The sequence below is a fragment of the Bos javanicus genome, chromosome 22 (genome assembly GCF_032452875.1).
Source record: "Bos javanicus breed banteng chromosome 22, ARS-OSU_banteng_1.0, whole genome shotgun sequence".
NCBI lineage: Eukaryota > Metazoa > Chordata > Mammalia > Artiodactyla > Bovidae > Bos > Bos javanicus.
Window position 1 is genome coordinate 50,856,152 of NC_083889.1, and position 13,943 is coordinate 50,870,094.

Genomic DNA, 13,943 nt, shown 5'->3' on the forward strand with positions numbered 1-13,943 from the left:
CTGTTTCCCTTTGAGTCACCTAGGAATTTCCAGCTTCCATCTCCCAAATGCTATTTGGTGGTGGGGTTTCCTGCCCTTCAGTCTCCTGTGGAACCTAGCAGTTCTGTTCCCAGCATCCTTGATGAATTGAGGCAGTTGGATATCGTGTGGCGCTTGTATTAGGTCTCACTTAAATATCAGGACAGGACACTGCGGGGTACCAGGTCTCCTGGAGCCGTTTCTCCGTGTTGGCTTCAGAAGAGGAACTTTCCTGGGCTTGGAAAGGGCTCCCGTTTTGCCCGGGACTTTGGTTAGAAGTGAGATCCCCGCCCCTCGGCTACGGCCACCGTGGTCTGATTTCCCCACCCTTTCCCCGGGCCTGCTCTCACGGCCATTGTCGCTGTCCCCTCCGTGCGTGCGTGGACCCTCTGCTTCCCCATCACGCTGCGTGGGTTCAAAGAACCGAGGCCATCCGTGCGTCCCTTGTCTGACCTTTAACCCGAGCCGTGGGGGTTGGGCTCGTCAGTCGCGGACACGCGCGATCAGGTGATGAGAGTGCGCGACGACCGACCTACCGACCGTTGGCGGGGTCGGCGGTGCGGTTTCTCCGGCTGATGGGTGAGGACGCGGCCATGGATCTCCGCCCTGGGCGGCCGCGGGGTGGGGCCTGAGAGGAGTAGGGGTGGCCGGGAGCCGAGGAGGAGGGCCGGGCTCAATCGATCGCGGGTTCCTCCCTCTCCGGTGGAGAAGTAGGGACGCAGCTGTTCCCGCGAGGAGAAAATCTCCTGAGAGTGGGTTTCTCGGGTCTGACCTGTGGCGTGGCTCAAGGAAACGGTGACAAATACCCCTTCGTGGGCGATTTACAACCTCATCTGTACCGCGATTCTCATATTGTTTTGTGCATTTCCAGTGTATTACATAATAAAGACACGGTCGCTTGTAGGGAAGATGTCTGAGAAACTGAGGAGATGCAGAAAGGAGCTGACTGCAGCCATCGACCGGGCCTTTGAAGGAGTCAGCCATTCCCAGGAGTGCTCGGGCCGCCCGCGGGTGGAGCTCGACGCCGCCCCGCTCTCCTTCCCCCTCCCGGTGCACCGGCTCCTCTGCCGGAGGCACCCGCTGGTAGCCTGCTCCTCTGCGGCTCCATTCTCTCCGGTCCCTGGCGCTCCGGAGAATGAGAACGTGGCTTTTGCACCAAACCATGCCCCCGTGAATGCAAAGCCCCAGGCGCTCTGCCCCAAAAGAAAACCTCTGAGCAGCAAGGAAAACATCCTGATGCGTTCCTCCATTTTGGCACCCGAAAGACAGTTTTGGCGAGCAGCAGGAGATGAGGAGATCTGGAGAAAAGACAGTCTAAGGTGATTCCAATCTCATGGGCTTAACAGCTACAATTAGGGGGAATCGCCTATCTAGAGGGGGGGAAAATTGTTGAAAATCCTAAGCTGGGTCCATAACACTGATTTTCCCTCCCCTTGGGGACTCTACTGGAGATAGAAATGGCAACCCACGGACAGAGGACCCTGGTAGGCTACAGTCCATGGGGTCACACAGAGTCGGGCACCACTGAGCAACTTCACTCACTGGGGGCTCTAAGTCTTCCCTGGGCCTTGTCTTCTCCCAGGTGGTTGCAAACTGCCCGGTCTTAGGTACCTTTTAAAGGCTTAATTAAAATTTAAGTTTATTTTTGCATCATCTCTTAGCAAGGAGGACCATGTGGGCTGAAATTTCCAGTTCCTGCTATCTTGGCTGCCCTGGAAGCAGAGACTGAAGAAGCCATTTAATTGTTTCAGTATTACAAATATCTGTTCCCTTATTCACAGACATTAATGGGCATTAGGATGCTTTTAGTCAACTTCACTGACTTAGTGGTTCCCAGTTTTCAAATCACAACATAAATGGCAATTTAAAGGACTAGTGTTTGCCTTTAAGATTATCTAATACTGAGTTCACCTCCGATACTTTCTTGAAAGAGGATCTAATCCTCTGCCTTTTTCTTTTCTCCCGGGGGCTGCAGGAATGATACAGAGAAGGATTTGAAAGTTGACACAGGCATCCCACTCAGTGGTTCCAGCCAAGAGGTCACAAAGGATCTGCTTGATATGATTGGTGAGTTCAGAGGGCTGCTCCATCCTCTCCCTGAAAGGATAGATCCTTCACCCAAGCCCCCAGGTCAGCAAGTGTCTTATAAAAAATACTTAATGTCTCTTCCATCGGCTTGGTAGCTTTGTTTGGTTCACAGCAGGCTCCATGCAGAGAGCCTTTGTGGAGCTGATAGCCTGGAGGAGTCACATCCATCAAGTTATTTCATAAATGTTTCATAAATGTACAGTTAGAGTGAATCCCCAAAGGCCAAGGACTGCAGCCGCTATTGGTGGATGAGTTTATTTGTGACGGAAACAGGACATAGGCAGAGATGAAGAGAGGGGGAGTAGTCCAGCTCGGGTGGGTGGTGGCAACACAAGATTGAAAGAAAAGTTAGAAGCCGAAAGCTCCCCTTTAATTCTGCCATCCACCACAAAGGCGACATAGTGCGGTATATCCTGGCGTAGACACTTTTGCTATACGCACATCTGTATATTCTGTATGTGAACTTCATGCGCCCTATTTTTACACAAGGCACAGTGGCCAGACAGCTCCTAATTAAGAGATACGTAGCCTTGGGAGCAGCCCAAAGCTGTTGGCTCTGAAGGGTCACCAGGTTATGGGGCAGGAAAGGAGGCAGTCTGGTGAGGGGTGGTGCATGCCCTGGGGCACAAAGCAAGATCCCTGCCATTGCTCTAGTGACCTGAGCCTCCTCCCATGGTCCCAGTAGGCGAACAGAAGTCATCACTGCCTCTGCTTACCTCCTTCCATGGCCCCTAACATCTACAGGGAGCATTTTTCTCCCTTTTGGCTGTGGTCCATGGCTGTCTGTGCTAAGTGCTGTGCTCAGTCGCTTGGGTCATGTCCAACTCTTTGCACCCCATATACTATAGCCCGCCAGGCTCCTCTCTCCATGGGTTTCTCCAAGCAAGGATACTGGAGTGGATTGCCATGGTCTCCTCCAGGGGATATTCCTGACCCAGGGATCCAATCCACATGTCTTATCTCTCCCACACTGGTAGGTGGGTTCTTTATCACCAGTGCCACCTGAACAGGTTAGATCTTAGTTCTCCAACCAGGGATCGAAGCCACGCCCCGTGCAGTGGAGGTTATGAAGTCTTAACCACTGGACCGACAGGGAAATCCCAATAGGCAGCATTTTACTTATTCAAAAGACCCCACACAGTGTCTTGTGTCCTCAGGTCAGGGAATAGTTCCCCAAGAGCCAGAATAAGCACACGCATCTCTGTATGCTCCCATGTACACCCTCCTTGGAGACCAGTGGATGTTTGGGACTCAGTAAATACCTGCACTAGAAAGGGGGGCACCATGCCCACATCACAGTGCAACAGCGTGCCAGCCCGGGTCAGGAGCACCGGCTTTGCACGCTCCCAGGACACGGCAACCCATTTGGGTTTTTAACTTCTGCCCGAAATGTCTTCAGAATTCTCCCACTGGAATTCTAATGCTGAATGTTTTTATTTTTAAGACCATACAAGCATCCGAACTATTGAAGAATTGGCTGGTAAACTAGAATTTGAAAACGAGTTGAACCGTGTGTGTGGCCATTGCGAAGATTCGCCTTTCAAGGAGGAAGCCTGGGCCTTGCTGGTGGACGAGAGCCCTCAGAAGGCCCCGGATGCAGACTCTGGCAGCCTCAGGCAGGCTTTTGATGACCACAATATCGTGGAGACTGTTCTGGACTTGGAAGAGGACTACAATTTGATGACCTCTTTTAAATACCAAATTGAGTAAGGACAGTTGACTTCAGCTTTGATTCCTTACAGTAGGAGACTGAGGTTAGGATGTCTGTGCAGGTTAGTCACAGTCACCAGGGGCCACTTCAAAGGCTTAGCAGAATCCAAATTACCATGACCTTTTAACTTCTAGTGGTGTCCCTTTTTCAGCTGACAGCTCAGTTTTTTGGTTGTTGTTGTTTTTTAACTCTGTTGCTTTAAAATGTTTCTTTTTTCACTTTTTTTCCCCCCCAACGTCTTGACTGTTTTTTGGATTGCTGTTCAATATACGCAGTACCCAAGGCAGGTGCAGGTCGTGGGCCTCTGCTGTGTCTCTTGATGTTCTTTTCCATGGGCCCCTGAAAACATACAAGTTCCACAAGCAGTGTGGGCTTTCTGATCCCCTGGGACCCCCCCATCCCAGGCCAGCTCAGTGGAGGAACTGGCCTCAAGAGGGACCTTGGCCCCAGGCCCTCTGCCACATTTGTACACACCACACACATGGCTGCCTGTCCCCTGCATTGGCATCATGCCCTCCTCATGGCCAGAGCCTCAGCCCCTCCATCCTCACCCCTGCCCAGATCAGAGGCCTCCTACTAGTGTCCAGGGAGCTGGCAGCATCCAGCTCCTGTTCTGGCAGGACATTCCCGTGAGGCCAGCCCACCATACACTCACATCAGACATCTGGGCCCTCAGCTGAGGGGGGAAGGAAGGGATGAACACAGGTCCTGCTCACTCACTTCATACCTGAACCTCATCCATCCCGTTCCAGGACTGGACCTCCGGGAGGCCACAGGTGGTTCCCATGACAGTGACTGTACTGGGATAAGATGGACGGGGGCAGGGAGGGGCTGACCCACTGCCCTCTGAGGTCAGCGTGGCGGCAGCCGCTCAGCAGGGCTGGCTCCAGCCCCACCACTTGAGAGAAAGGACACTATCAGGGATTATTTGGACCCATCTCTCAAAACCATGATGTTCTTTCAGGAAACCTAATAAACTGTTGAGTAAGGTATGATATCTCCCAGAAGCTGAGTGTCAGGGAACTGCTCACCCGCTTGGCTCATAGGAGAGGATGGGGGCGACAAGGCTGGTGCAGAGCTGTTTGTTGTAACATAAAACTCAAGGAGCTGGGGAGGAAGGCCCAGGGGCCGAAGATGCCCCACAAGGCTGTGTTTTCATAAGGCAGGCTGCAGGGCTGGCGGCAACACCCCGTCACCACCACAGGCCTAGAGATTCATCTGCGCCCACAGGTGGAAACCTGGCACCTAGTTCCTAGCGGTGCAAAGCCAGGCACCTGCCTGACCCTGAGGACTAGCCTCTGGCCACTTCAAGGGACAGGCCTCCACTGCCGGGTGAAGGGCAGAGGGGCTAACCAGAGGCTCCTCCCAAGCCACCTGACAGTCCCTGCAGTGGATAATAAACACTCGCAGACGGTGGTGTCGAGGTTCACTTTTTAGTCCCTGAGCCGGCGGGACAGGAGCAGGTGAGAAGAAATGCTTACAGCCTCTTGGCTGCCACATTCGGGAGAAGGGGCTGTCTGGATGGATACATGTCAGGCGACTTGATATTCAGAACACCAGGTCTCCCAACAGTGAGTTCCAAATAATATATATTGATGTGGATCGTCTCCCACAGGAGGTGAGGCATAGTAATCCCCATCCTCCCCAGTCTCTGCCCATCACTACCCATGGAGAGTGAGCTGGACTTAGTAACTCACTTTCCAGGGAGAGAGCTGGGGAAGAGGGCAGAGGCATGGACAAGCCTGGCAGACACCACTTAACCAGGTGATGGAGGTGCATCCCACCCATGCTGTCCTCAGGTGTGCCCCTCACCCAGCCCTGACAGGATGCAACGAGATGGGGCCTTCATTTTAAACCCAGATTGGGGGATATTCTCTGGATGCCTGGCCAGTACCCTAGATTGTCAATGTCAGGAAAGCAAGGAAAAACTCAAAATCTGTCACACAGCAGCAGACACTGAGGAGACACAGTGACTACATCCAGTGGTATCCTGGATTGCGTCCTGGAATGGAGAGGGGACGTTCATGGAAAAATAGATCAAATACAAGCTCAAGTTTAGTTCTTAATATGTTTATGTTAGTTTCTTAGTTTTGACATGTACACCACAGTTATGCAAGAGGTTAACTTTAAGAGAAGCTAAGTGAAGGATATATTTGAACTTACTATCTTTGTACCTTTCCTGTAAATCTGAATTTATTCCAAAATTTGCAAAAAAAATTTTTTTAAATGCAGTTGATCCCAAGTTTGTGACATTGTTACTGAGGAAGACAAGGAGGGTTTTAGTCTTTTTTGTCTATGCTTCTCAGTTTATCTGCAGTGGACCTGAATCACATCTGCAGAAAGAAGAAATTAGAGTTGTTTTTAAAACCCTCACCTCCGCCAGCCAGCCGTGGGCATCCCTCACCAGATACCTGCCCAGAGGTGACCTTCACAGTTTCGGGAACTGCAGCAGGCCCAGGACTGGCACGGGGGGCTCGGCAGGACCCTCACCAGTGGCTCACCCTTCCCTGCAGCGCTGGACCCTCAGGGCCAGAAGCTCTAGGTCTCACAGAGCTGTTTCTCAGCACTTAGTTCTCCCTGGAGAGGCTTTGCAGAGGGGGTGTCTGCTGGGAGCAGAGATCCAGTGCTAACCCTACAAGACTGAAACAAGAGGACTTTTTTTCTGCCTGCGACATGGACTGTGGCACTTGGGAATGAGGGCTGAGCCTGGGTTAGGGGTGGGGCAGAAGGGAGGCTTTAGATTCTCCTGGCTGGATAGACAAGTATACCTCTAGCTTAGCAAAGCCTTTGTGTGAAAATTCAGATTTACCAAAGAACTAATCCAGCCTGGACTCCTTAAAGGAGGAACTTTTCCTCACTGTAGAAACAGCTGTTGGGTAAAGCAGGTGAGCCCTGAGCCTCTGGCATGCCACTCCCAGAGTAGCTGGGATGGCCACATGGTCATTGCCTTGGTGACACCGTCTCTTGTCTCTGCCTCCCTGGCTCCCCAAGGTGCCCAAGGGACATCTGCCTCTGTCACGTGCCTCAGGGCAGCAGGCAGAAGCGTGCTCATCTGCTCAGAGCAGAGGGTTGGGGAGCCAGTCTCTAGGGATTGAGATGGAGGAATAACAGGAGCCTAGATTTTTTTTTTAATTCGCCTAGAACATTTATTTTAATAAAACTTGAGACCAAAGACTTCTTGGGGAGACATTGATATGTGAGAAACTAAAAATGTTTTACGTCATTTGGTTCTCTCCCCCGCAGTTCATTTTGGCAAGCCAAACAATCACTGGATTGTTTCCGTGGAAACACCAAACTGCAGTTTGGATTAGCAGAATCAAAATAGAAACAAGGCAGCTTCAAGAATAAATAGGAGCTTTGGAACCGGCTAGTCGCCAACTGCGAGTTCAACTTACAGCACAAGGCATGTGAGAAGCTGGGCCCATCCAGTTCTGTAAGGAGGGGTTTCCAGGTCCTCTGGCTGCATCCTGCCTGCAGGGTCGAGGCCAAAATCACTAGAAACCAGCTCTGTCGGTGTATTGGTAAACTTTGTAACAAACCTTAGGGCAGAAGGTGGTCTACAGAAGCAAGGAGAGGCTGGGAACTGGAGGAAAAGACAGGAGAAGAAGGGACAGGAAAGAGGAAAGATGAGTAAATGCCAAGTGAAGCTCCAGCAAGGAGCAGAGGCCACAGCTGAGGCTTGAGAGTAAAGCAGCAGTTCTTTCAAGAGGACGATTCAAGGGTGGCCAAGGACTGGAAACAGTGACCCCGCCCTCAGCCCCTTCCAGATTTCAGTGTTTCCCTACATTCCTGGGCCTGGCTGTCTAGCCACAGAGATTGAGACTAGAGCCTGAATTCTTGCCAGGTAAGCTCTGGGGGCACTGATGGTCAGTAGGCGTCTGCCTCAGTGTGGCTCCAGCCAGCATAATCAGGCACACAAGCCTACCTTCTCATCTCTGAGTCTCAGGGCTGCCCGCCCCCTGCTCCCCTCACCAGGGGAGTCGGGGAGCCACCTCTTGGCCCACCTGCCCTGCCTCCTTAACATTCTGCTGGACCCTGCATTTCCAAGCCCAGGGAAGACTCCAAGGGGGTCAGGAGACCAGGAGGATGGAGACAGACCACCTGGGGGATCTGTGCCTCTCACCTTGGTATCCAGGAATGTGCTGGTAAGGCAGCACCATCCTGCCACAGGAGAAGCCGTGAGCTGTTAATGGTCAAAGAAATTGGTGAAAAGGATTCCCTCCTCCTGAATGACGGGCCAGGGGCTCACCCGCTACCAGAGGGAGCCTCCTCTTAACCGTGGCACAAGATGTTTGATACGGCAGAGAAGGCCAGTGAACCAGAAAGGGGAACTCGAGAGGCCACCGAACCTGCTTGTGGGTCGTTATTGAAAAGGCTGTCATCCGGTGACAATCTGAGCTTCTGGTAATTTGCTTTCTCCCTGGGGTACGTGGGAGAACATTAATATTTTAGGTTCCTGCTAAATATTTATAGAGGGAACAAAGTTTTACTCAGGAAATTTACTGACAATGGATTGCAGCCCTAGTGGGGAAGGACTTTCTGTGCTAGGCCAGCTGGAAAATGCCTGATTTGATGAAGAGTTTCGGCCTAAGGCCTGGCATGAAAAATAATTTTAAAACCTAATCAGCTCTTGTAGGAAGCAGCTATCTTTTTTGAGGGCAAAAAGGCTGTGGTTTTCTGGGTACTTTGGGTGGGAGCTGGCCTGGGAGAAAGGAATGGGCATCTTATAGGAGACCTGTCATCAGGAGCCCTTTGGAACATCTGAGACAAAAAGGGAAGTTGCAGAAGGCTACTGGAGAGACCCAACTTTCAGGACAGGCTGCCAGGAGCTGTTTGAAAAGCAAGCTGGCCCTGCCCTCAGCACATACTTGTCAGGCGTCTCCTAGTGACACACCGCTCCTGGATGCTGAGAATACAGTAGGGATGAGATGGATGCTGTTCTTTTATTTTTTACAGCTGCTGTTCTTGCTTCTGGAGTTTATATTCCACTGTGCAAGGTGGGCAAAAATACAGATTTAAAGTATCATTTCAGATGGAACTACCTGAGAGAAATGAAAACAGGCTAAGGGAATGGGCAATGAGGAGGGCAGGCCCCTTCAGAGGGCTCTCTGTAGGTGATGTTTAAATTGATACTTGACTGTCAAGACAGGTGCTGCGAGTGGCTTCTTTTCCATCCTCAGACTGTAGCTGGGGTTGTATAGAGAGAGGACCCCCTAGGTGGGCCCTGGGCCAATAGACCTCCCACCACATCCGCCCCTATATAGCTACATACATCTCTATCAGCATCCAAAGAACCAAAAATGTTGCTTCAGGGATGTGCTGGGCTGTGTCATGCTCACCAAATTTGGCAGGAACACAATAGTTTGTTTTTTAAAAAAAAAAAAAACCCTTAGGAATAAAATAAGAAATATAATATCCTTTCCTGATGATTACTAGAGACAGGCAGTGTAATTTTAATTAGCCCAGCCTTGTTAGGTATTAAATGTACTGCTTATTCTACAAAAACACCCAGCTCATGTAACACTGAGTCACTCTGGCCTTTTGACTTTAAACAAAATAAAATACTTCGAAAGAAATACAGGATTTCATAACACAGCAGAATTAAGGAATAGAGGGTCCTGCCTTGGCATTCTAAAGTTGGAAGGAAACTTCAATGAGAAGGCCACAGTCATAAATGTTGGTGGAGTTTTCTCAACAGGGTCTCAGCTTTGAAGTAAAATGATTAAACTTTTCAACTTAGAGCAATAAAACATTTCCAAATGCAGACTGCTCTGCTCTATAAGCCTGAGAGTAACTGCTGCACAGCCGCCTGTAGCTTGTTTGGGAAGGGCTGGGTTCCATTTCCCCTTGCCACCTTGGCATAAGCAAAGAAAACCAGCAGGGAAGGCAGTGGAGGCTAGCAGAGGGGTGAACAGATAACCCCGAGAGATCCACAGAGGGCGCACAGTCCAGGGCAGCCTGAGGCAGGGCCCAAGTCTCACTTGCTTGCCCTTACAGAGGGCTGCTGCCATTGCTTGTGGCCACAGAACACAGGAGGCCATTGGTCTGGAAATGAGACTGAAAGCAGCTTAGGTTGCCTGGTAGCCCTGCCAAAGGTATCACAGGCAAATTAAACTCTACCAAATTTTTGTGGGATATGTACCCCTGAAAATAAAAATCAGGAGCTATTATGGTCCACCTAGAAGCCCCATTTTCAGGAATTCCCTGACAGTCCAGTGGTTAGGACTTTCACTGCAGTGGCCCAGGTTCAATCCCTGGTTGGGGAACTAAGATCCCCAAAAGCCACCTGGCACAGCACCCCTCCCCACCCCCCCACCCCCGCCCCCCACACACAAAAGCCCTATTTCAACCCTGTACTGGCTTGAAAATGGGCAAATTCTGGAAGCTGTCCATCCATGAGCATTTTTACTTTCATAACAGTTTGAGTAGGGTGTGGTTTATTAAAACTTATGAGAAGGAATAAAAAGATGGTATGCATCTTGATCTTGAGTAAACTGAAGATCAACAAACTTAATGAAAAAAACATGCTTTTTAAAGTTTTATCTTTATTTGATCATTTTGAATTACAAAAGAAATATGTGTTGCAAAAATTCAAAAACTTTAACAAGATACAGATGGAAAGCCAAAGTCTCATATAAGCCCACTGTTCTCCACAAATGATGCAGGGCCTGCAGCAGCTCTCATTAGCTTTTAAAAAGGGGTGGAAAACAGGGCAGGGGAAAACAGCTGGGGAGAAGACTGGGACTCCGTGGCTGTGACAAGTGCAGCTCCCAGCATGCAGTGTGAGTCACCTGTCTTTCCTTCGTGGCTTTAACACAGTTATTTCTCTGTTCACAAGAAGTCTGACCTAGTGTGTGCCCCGAATACATCCACTGACCCCAAAAATGGACATTTCTCACAGCAAAAACGGATACAATTTTTTAAAAAATCCTGAGGCCCGGAAAGATCTTAGTCATCTGAAGGAAATGTTTTGAAGACCAAAAAGATGTGTTTGGGAGTCCTGCTGCCATAGCAACAGTTTTGTGAGAGCCCTTCTCCTACTGGATGTTCCGTATGGACGGCAGTTCTCCTTGTACCAGACCCAATACCCTCCTGCTGATGCCCCACTCCCGGGCTGCTGCCCCAGCTCTCCTCACACCCTCTTCACACATTTCACTCCCATGAATAAGGATGCACTTTTCCCTTATGCTCTGTCTTGGGGAGGCCCGGTACCCAGAATGCCAGATGTGCTCCCCAGCCCTCCACTGACCCCCACCACCACCCCATCCAAGCCCAGCCTCTGACCCTGAAGACTCCAGGCAGGCTTTGAGAACTCTGCCATCAGCCACCCGAAATGTTCTGTGATTTGTCTTTCCAATGAGACCAAAAACCATCAGCCAAAGTCATTATGGGCTGGTCAGAAGCCATCATCGCTGCTATCAAAACCCAGGTCATAGAGTATATTCTTCCCTGACTCCTGGGACTGAAGGGACTCTGCCCTGGGGTTGAGGTCATTGAGATCACTGAACCAGCTCATCTTGTGGTCCCCCTGGAAACTGGGAAAAAGCAGGCTGTTGTCTTGGGAGGAATGCCCGCTACACTGCACGAGGTTCCCTTGCTCTGCCCTCGTGGTCTTACTGGGCATGACTGTTCCTCCCTGAGCAGAGCAGACTAGATTTGTGGGGCTCCTAGGGCCCCAAAGTTGCAGGGGCTGAGCTAGAGTTTCCTGCTGCCCCCAGGGGGAACTTTGTGGGCTGGAAACTGGAGGCCGAGGATATTTAGAATTAGAAACACAGGTTTTGCTGGGCATTTGTTCTTGCTTCCTGCGTAGGGACCGTCTCCTGGGGGCTTTCCTGGGCTGCTGCTTGTCTTTTTTCCCTCTTTCTACAGTTACGCCTTTCTGTTCAGTCACCAACCTTTGCTCACAAGGGTGACATGAAAATGCACCTTTAGCTTGCCATTTTTGGCTGGTGTTCTTAATGCTGGTTGCAGAGTTGTTTAAGTCCTTATATCCTCGAGATATAAGTTGCGAGTCTCCTTGGAAAACTGGGTCCCTATCTTTAGGAACCTTGTGACCCAGGATGGCAGAGCCACAGTTCTCAGAGCCTGTTTTAGTAACCGAGTTCTGGCAGTTAGTCTTCACGGCCCTGCCCTTGATTTGCCTGTTTCTTTTGCCGGTTCCAACTGCCGGCTGCACAGCCTCTTCTTGGAGAACATCCCTCTTTGATCCCTCACCCCAGACGGCAAACTCCCTGGGCCTCGGGGAGCCCACACTAAGACTGCATGCAGCAGGGAGGGCCTGGGCCTGCCATGTAACTGGCTTCTCAGAGGTATATTTGTCCTGCCTGGGGAAACTGAGGCTCTGCGCCAGAGGTGGTGAGGTCTGAGAGGCACTGTCTTTCACGTGTTTGGGTGTCAGAGCGATGGAGGTCAATCGCTTTAACTCTGCTAGAACACTGGGCATATTCAGCTGACCTAGATGCTCACACAGCTGCTGAAAGTCCTTACTCTGCTGGATAACCAAAACTTCAAGGTGCTTCAGGTCGGACTTCATTTCTGTAAACTCTGCTCGTCTCTAAACAAAGGCAGTGAAAAAGTAAGGAGTTATGGACAGTGCAACTCAGAAGGCACAATAAAATGTATGAACAAAACAAAGGATGGGCCAGCAGAACCGAACCTTGTACCCTGCTGGGTACTATGAGCGGAAGCATGGCAACACTCTGGAGCAGGGGCCCTAGGGTCCACATGCCAGAGAACCTTGAGAAAGGAAGCTGGGCTCTCCCCCGGCCCGATACCAAGGGGCCTGTGGTGGCCTCTGTTCTTGGCTGAAAATTTGCAATTTTAAAGATGTCTCTAGGTCTTAGTAACAAAGCCAGAAACACACACTTGGGGAGAGGGGTCAGAGTCTAACACTTACAGCTTCGAGTCTCTTTTGCAACTCAAGGATGGCCTGGTCCACGTTGCCTTTGTCCTGCACTATTTCCAACATCAGACCACTCTGAGCTTTTGCAGTCTCCTGCCCTAAATACAAAACAATGACAATTCACCACATGAAGACTGTGGTATGCTCCACCCTGCCTAGGCTGCTGTTGGGGGGTCGGCGGGGGGAGGAGGAACTGGAAGCTGGCATGGGCCACCTGAGCCTGTTCTGCCAGCACCTATCTGGATCAACCTTGCTGAGGAGATAAAGCAAGAGCAGGGTGGTTCCCCCACTGTTTCTTCTTCCCTCCCTCCCTGAGGACATCCTGGCCAAAGCAGACTCAACCTCAGAACCTGCTGGGACTCTGAAACCTACTCCCCCAGTGACGGCACCAAGTCATCTTTGACCTGCCTTCTTGGCTCTGTCACCAGAGTGATCTTTCTAGAATGTAGTTATGATCATGGTAAATTCCATGTGTTGACCAATTAGAAAAAGACTGTTTACTCGTATTTCAAGCACTGGATCCCTGCTCCTAAACTCAGTTAATGAAATATTTTTCCAGACATCTATGTTGATATTTGTAGTAGAAAGCAAATGTAATTATCCTACCCTAGATGAGTTCATGAATAGCAATGTTTCTTAGGAACAGTGAACATTACCAGCCACAAAAGCAGAGAATGAAGAAGGCAAGCAAAGTGTTCAAGTCTAGATTCAGCAATCAGTAAGCATCAGTCTGTGATCCCACATATTCTTTCTTTATCCCTAGGAAACACATTCAGGGTCTTTTACTTTTTTATTTATTTTTTTAGTGTCTTCTCTTTTAAAGAGCTTTTGTATTGAGCACATTACTTCCAAAATCTATCCATTTTTTTGGTTTATTTTAATAACTATCACAGCATAGGGACTTCCCTGATGGTCCAGTGGTTAAGAATCTGCCCTGCAATGCAGGGGACACGGGTTTAATCCCTACCTGGGGAACTAAGATCCCACATGCCTTGGAGCAACCAACCTCAGGCACCACAACCACAGAGTCCATTCTGCGGCAAGGAAAGATCCCAAGTGCTGGCAACTAAGACCTGACACAGCCATTAAACATATATTAAAAACTATAACAGTATAAAAATGCTTCCAGTGAAAAATGATCAAATCGCTCCCGTGTAGACTTTGTTCTCGCTTCCTGGATTTAGCATTATGAGCATTTTCTGGAGTTTTGTATTAATATATGCA

General features: G+C 50.0%; 2 protein-coding genes across 8 annotated transcripts in view; one reads left to right on the forward strand and one right to left on the reverse strand.

Annotated features, from left to right (window-relative positions):
* The first annotated feature begins 10 nt into the window (after positions 1-10).
* On the forward strand, positions 11-9,581 carry C22H3orf62 (chromosome 22 C3orf62 homolog). Of its 3 annotated transcripts, none has more exons than XM_061397599.1 (5): positions 11-597; positions 890-1,337; positions 1,994-2,085; positions 3,551-3,812; positions 7,061-9,581. In XM_061397599.1, the coding sequence occupies exons 1-5, from the start codon at positions 594-596 to the stop codon at positions 7,140-7,142; spliced, it is 888 nt and encodes a 295-aa protein (XP_061253583.1). In that variant the 5' UTR covers positions 11-593; the 3' UTR covers positions 7,143-9,581. The 3 variants fall into 3 exon arrangements, with proteins under 3 accessions (XP_061253583.1, XP_061253584.1, XP_061253585.1); XM_061397600.1 differs by lacking the exon at positions 7,061-9,581 and adding an exon at positions 4,570-6,989; XM_061397601.1 differs by lacking the exon at positions 7,061-9,581 and having other exon boundaries at positions 3,551-4,103.
* A 761-nt stretch (positions 9,582-10,342) lies between these two features.
* The window catches only part of IHO1 (interactor of HORMAD1 1), a 28,231-nt gene continuing 24,630 nt past the window's right edge, over positions 10,343-13,943 (reverse strand). For all 5 annotated transcript variants that reach the window (XM_061397574.1, XM_061397575.1, XM_061397577.1 and 2 more), the window contains exons 7-8: positions 12,714-12,817; positions 10,343-12,371 (exon numbers count right to left, since the gene is read on the reverse strand). In XM_061397574.1, the coding sequence (XP_061253558.1) occupies positions 11,214-12,371; positions 12,714-12,817 (1,262 nt within the window). In that variant the 3' untranslated portion in view covers positions 10,343-11,213. The remainder of the gene's footprint in view (positions 12,372-12,713; positions 12,818-13,943) is intronic.

Excerpts from the sequence above, each read along its gene's own strand:
- C22H3orf62 (XM_061397599.1), top strand. Across the intron at positions 2,086-3,550 it reads GGATCTGCTTGATATGATTG|ACCATACAAGCATCCGAACT; the intron begins GTGAGTTCAGAG and ends TTTATTTTTAAG. Across the intron at positions 3,813-7,060 it reads TCTTTTAAATACCAAATTGA|TTCATTTTGGCAAGCCAAAC; the intron begins GTAAGGACAGTT and ends TCTCCCCCGCAG.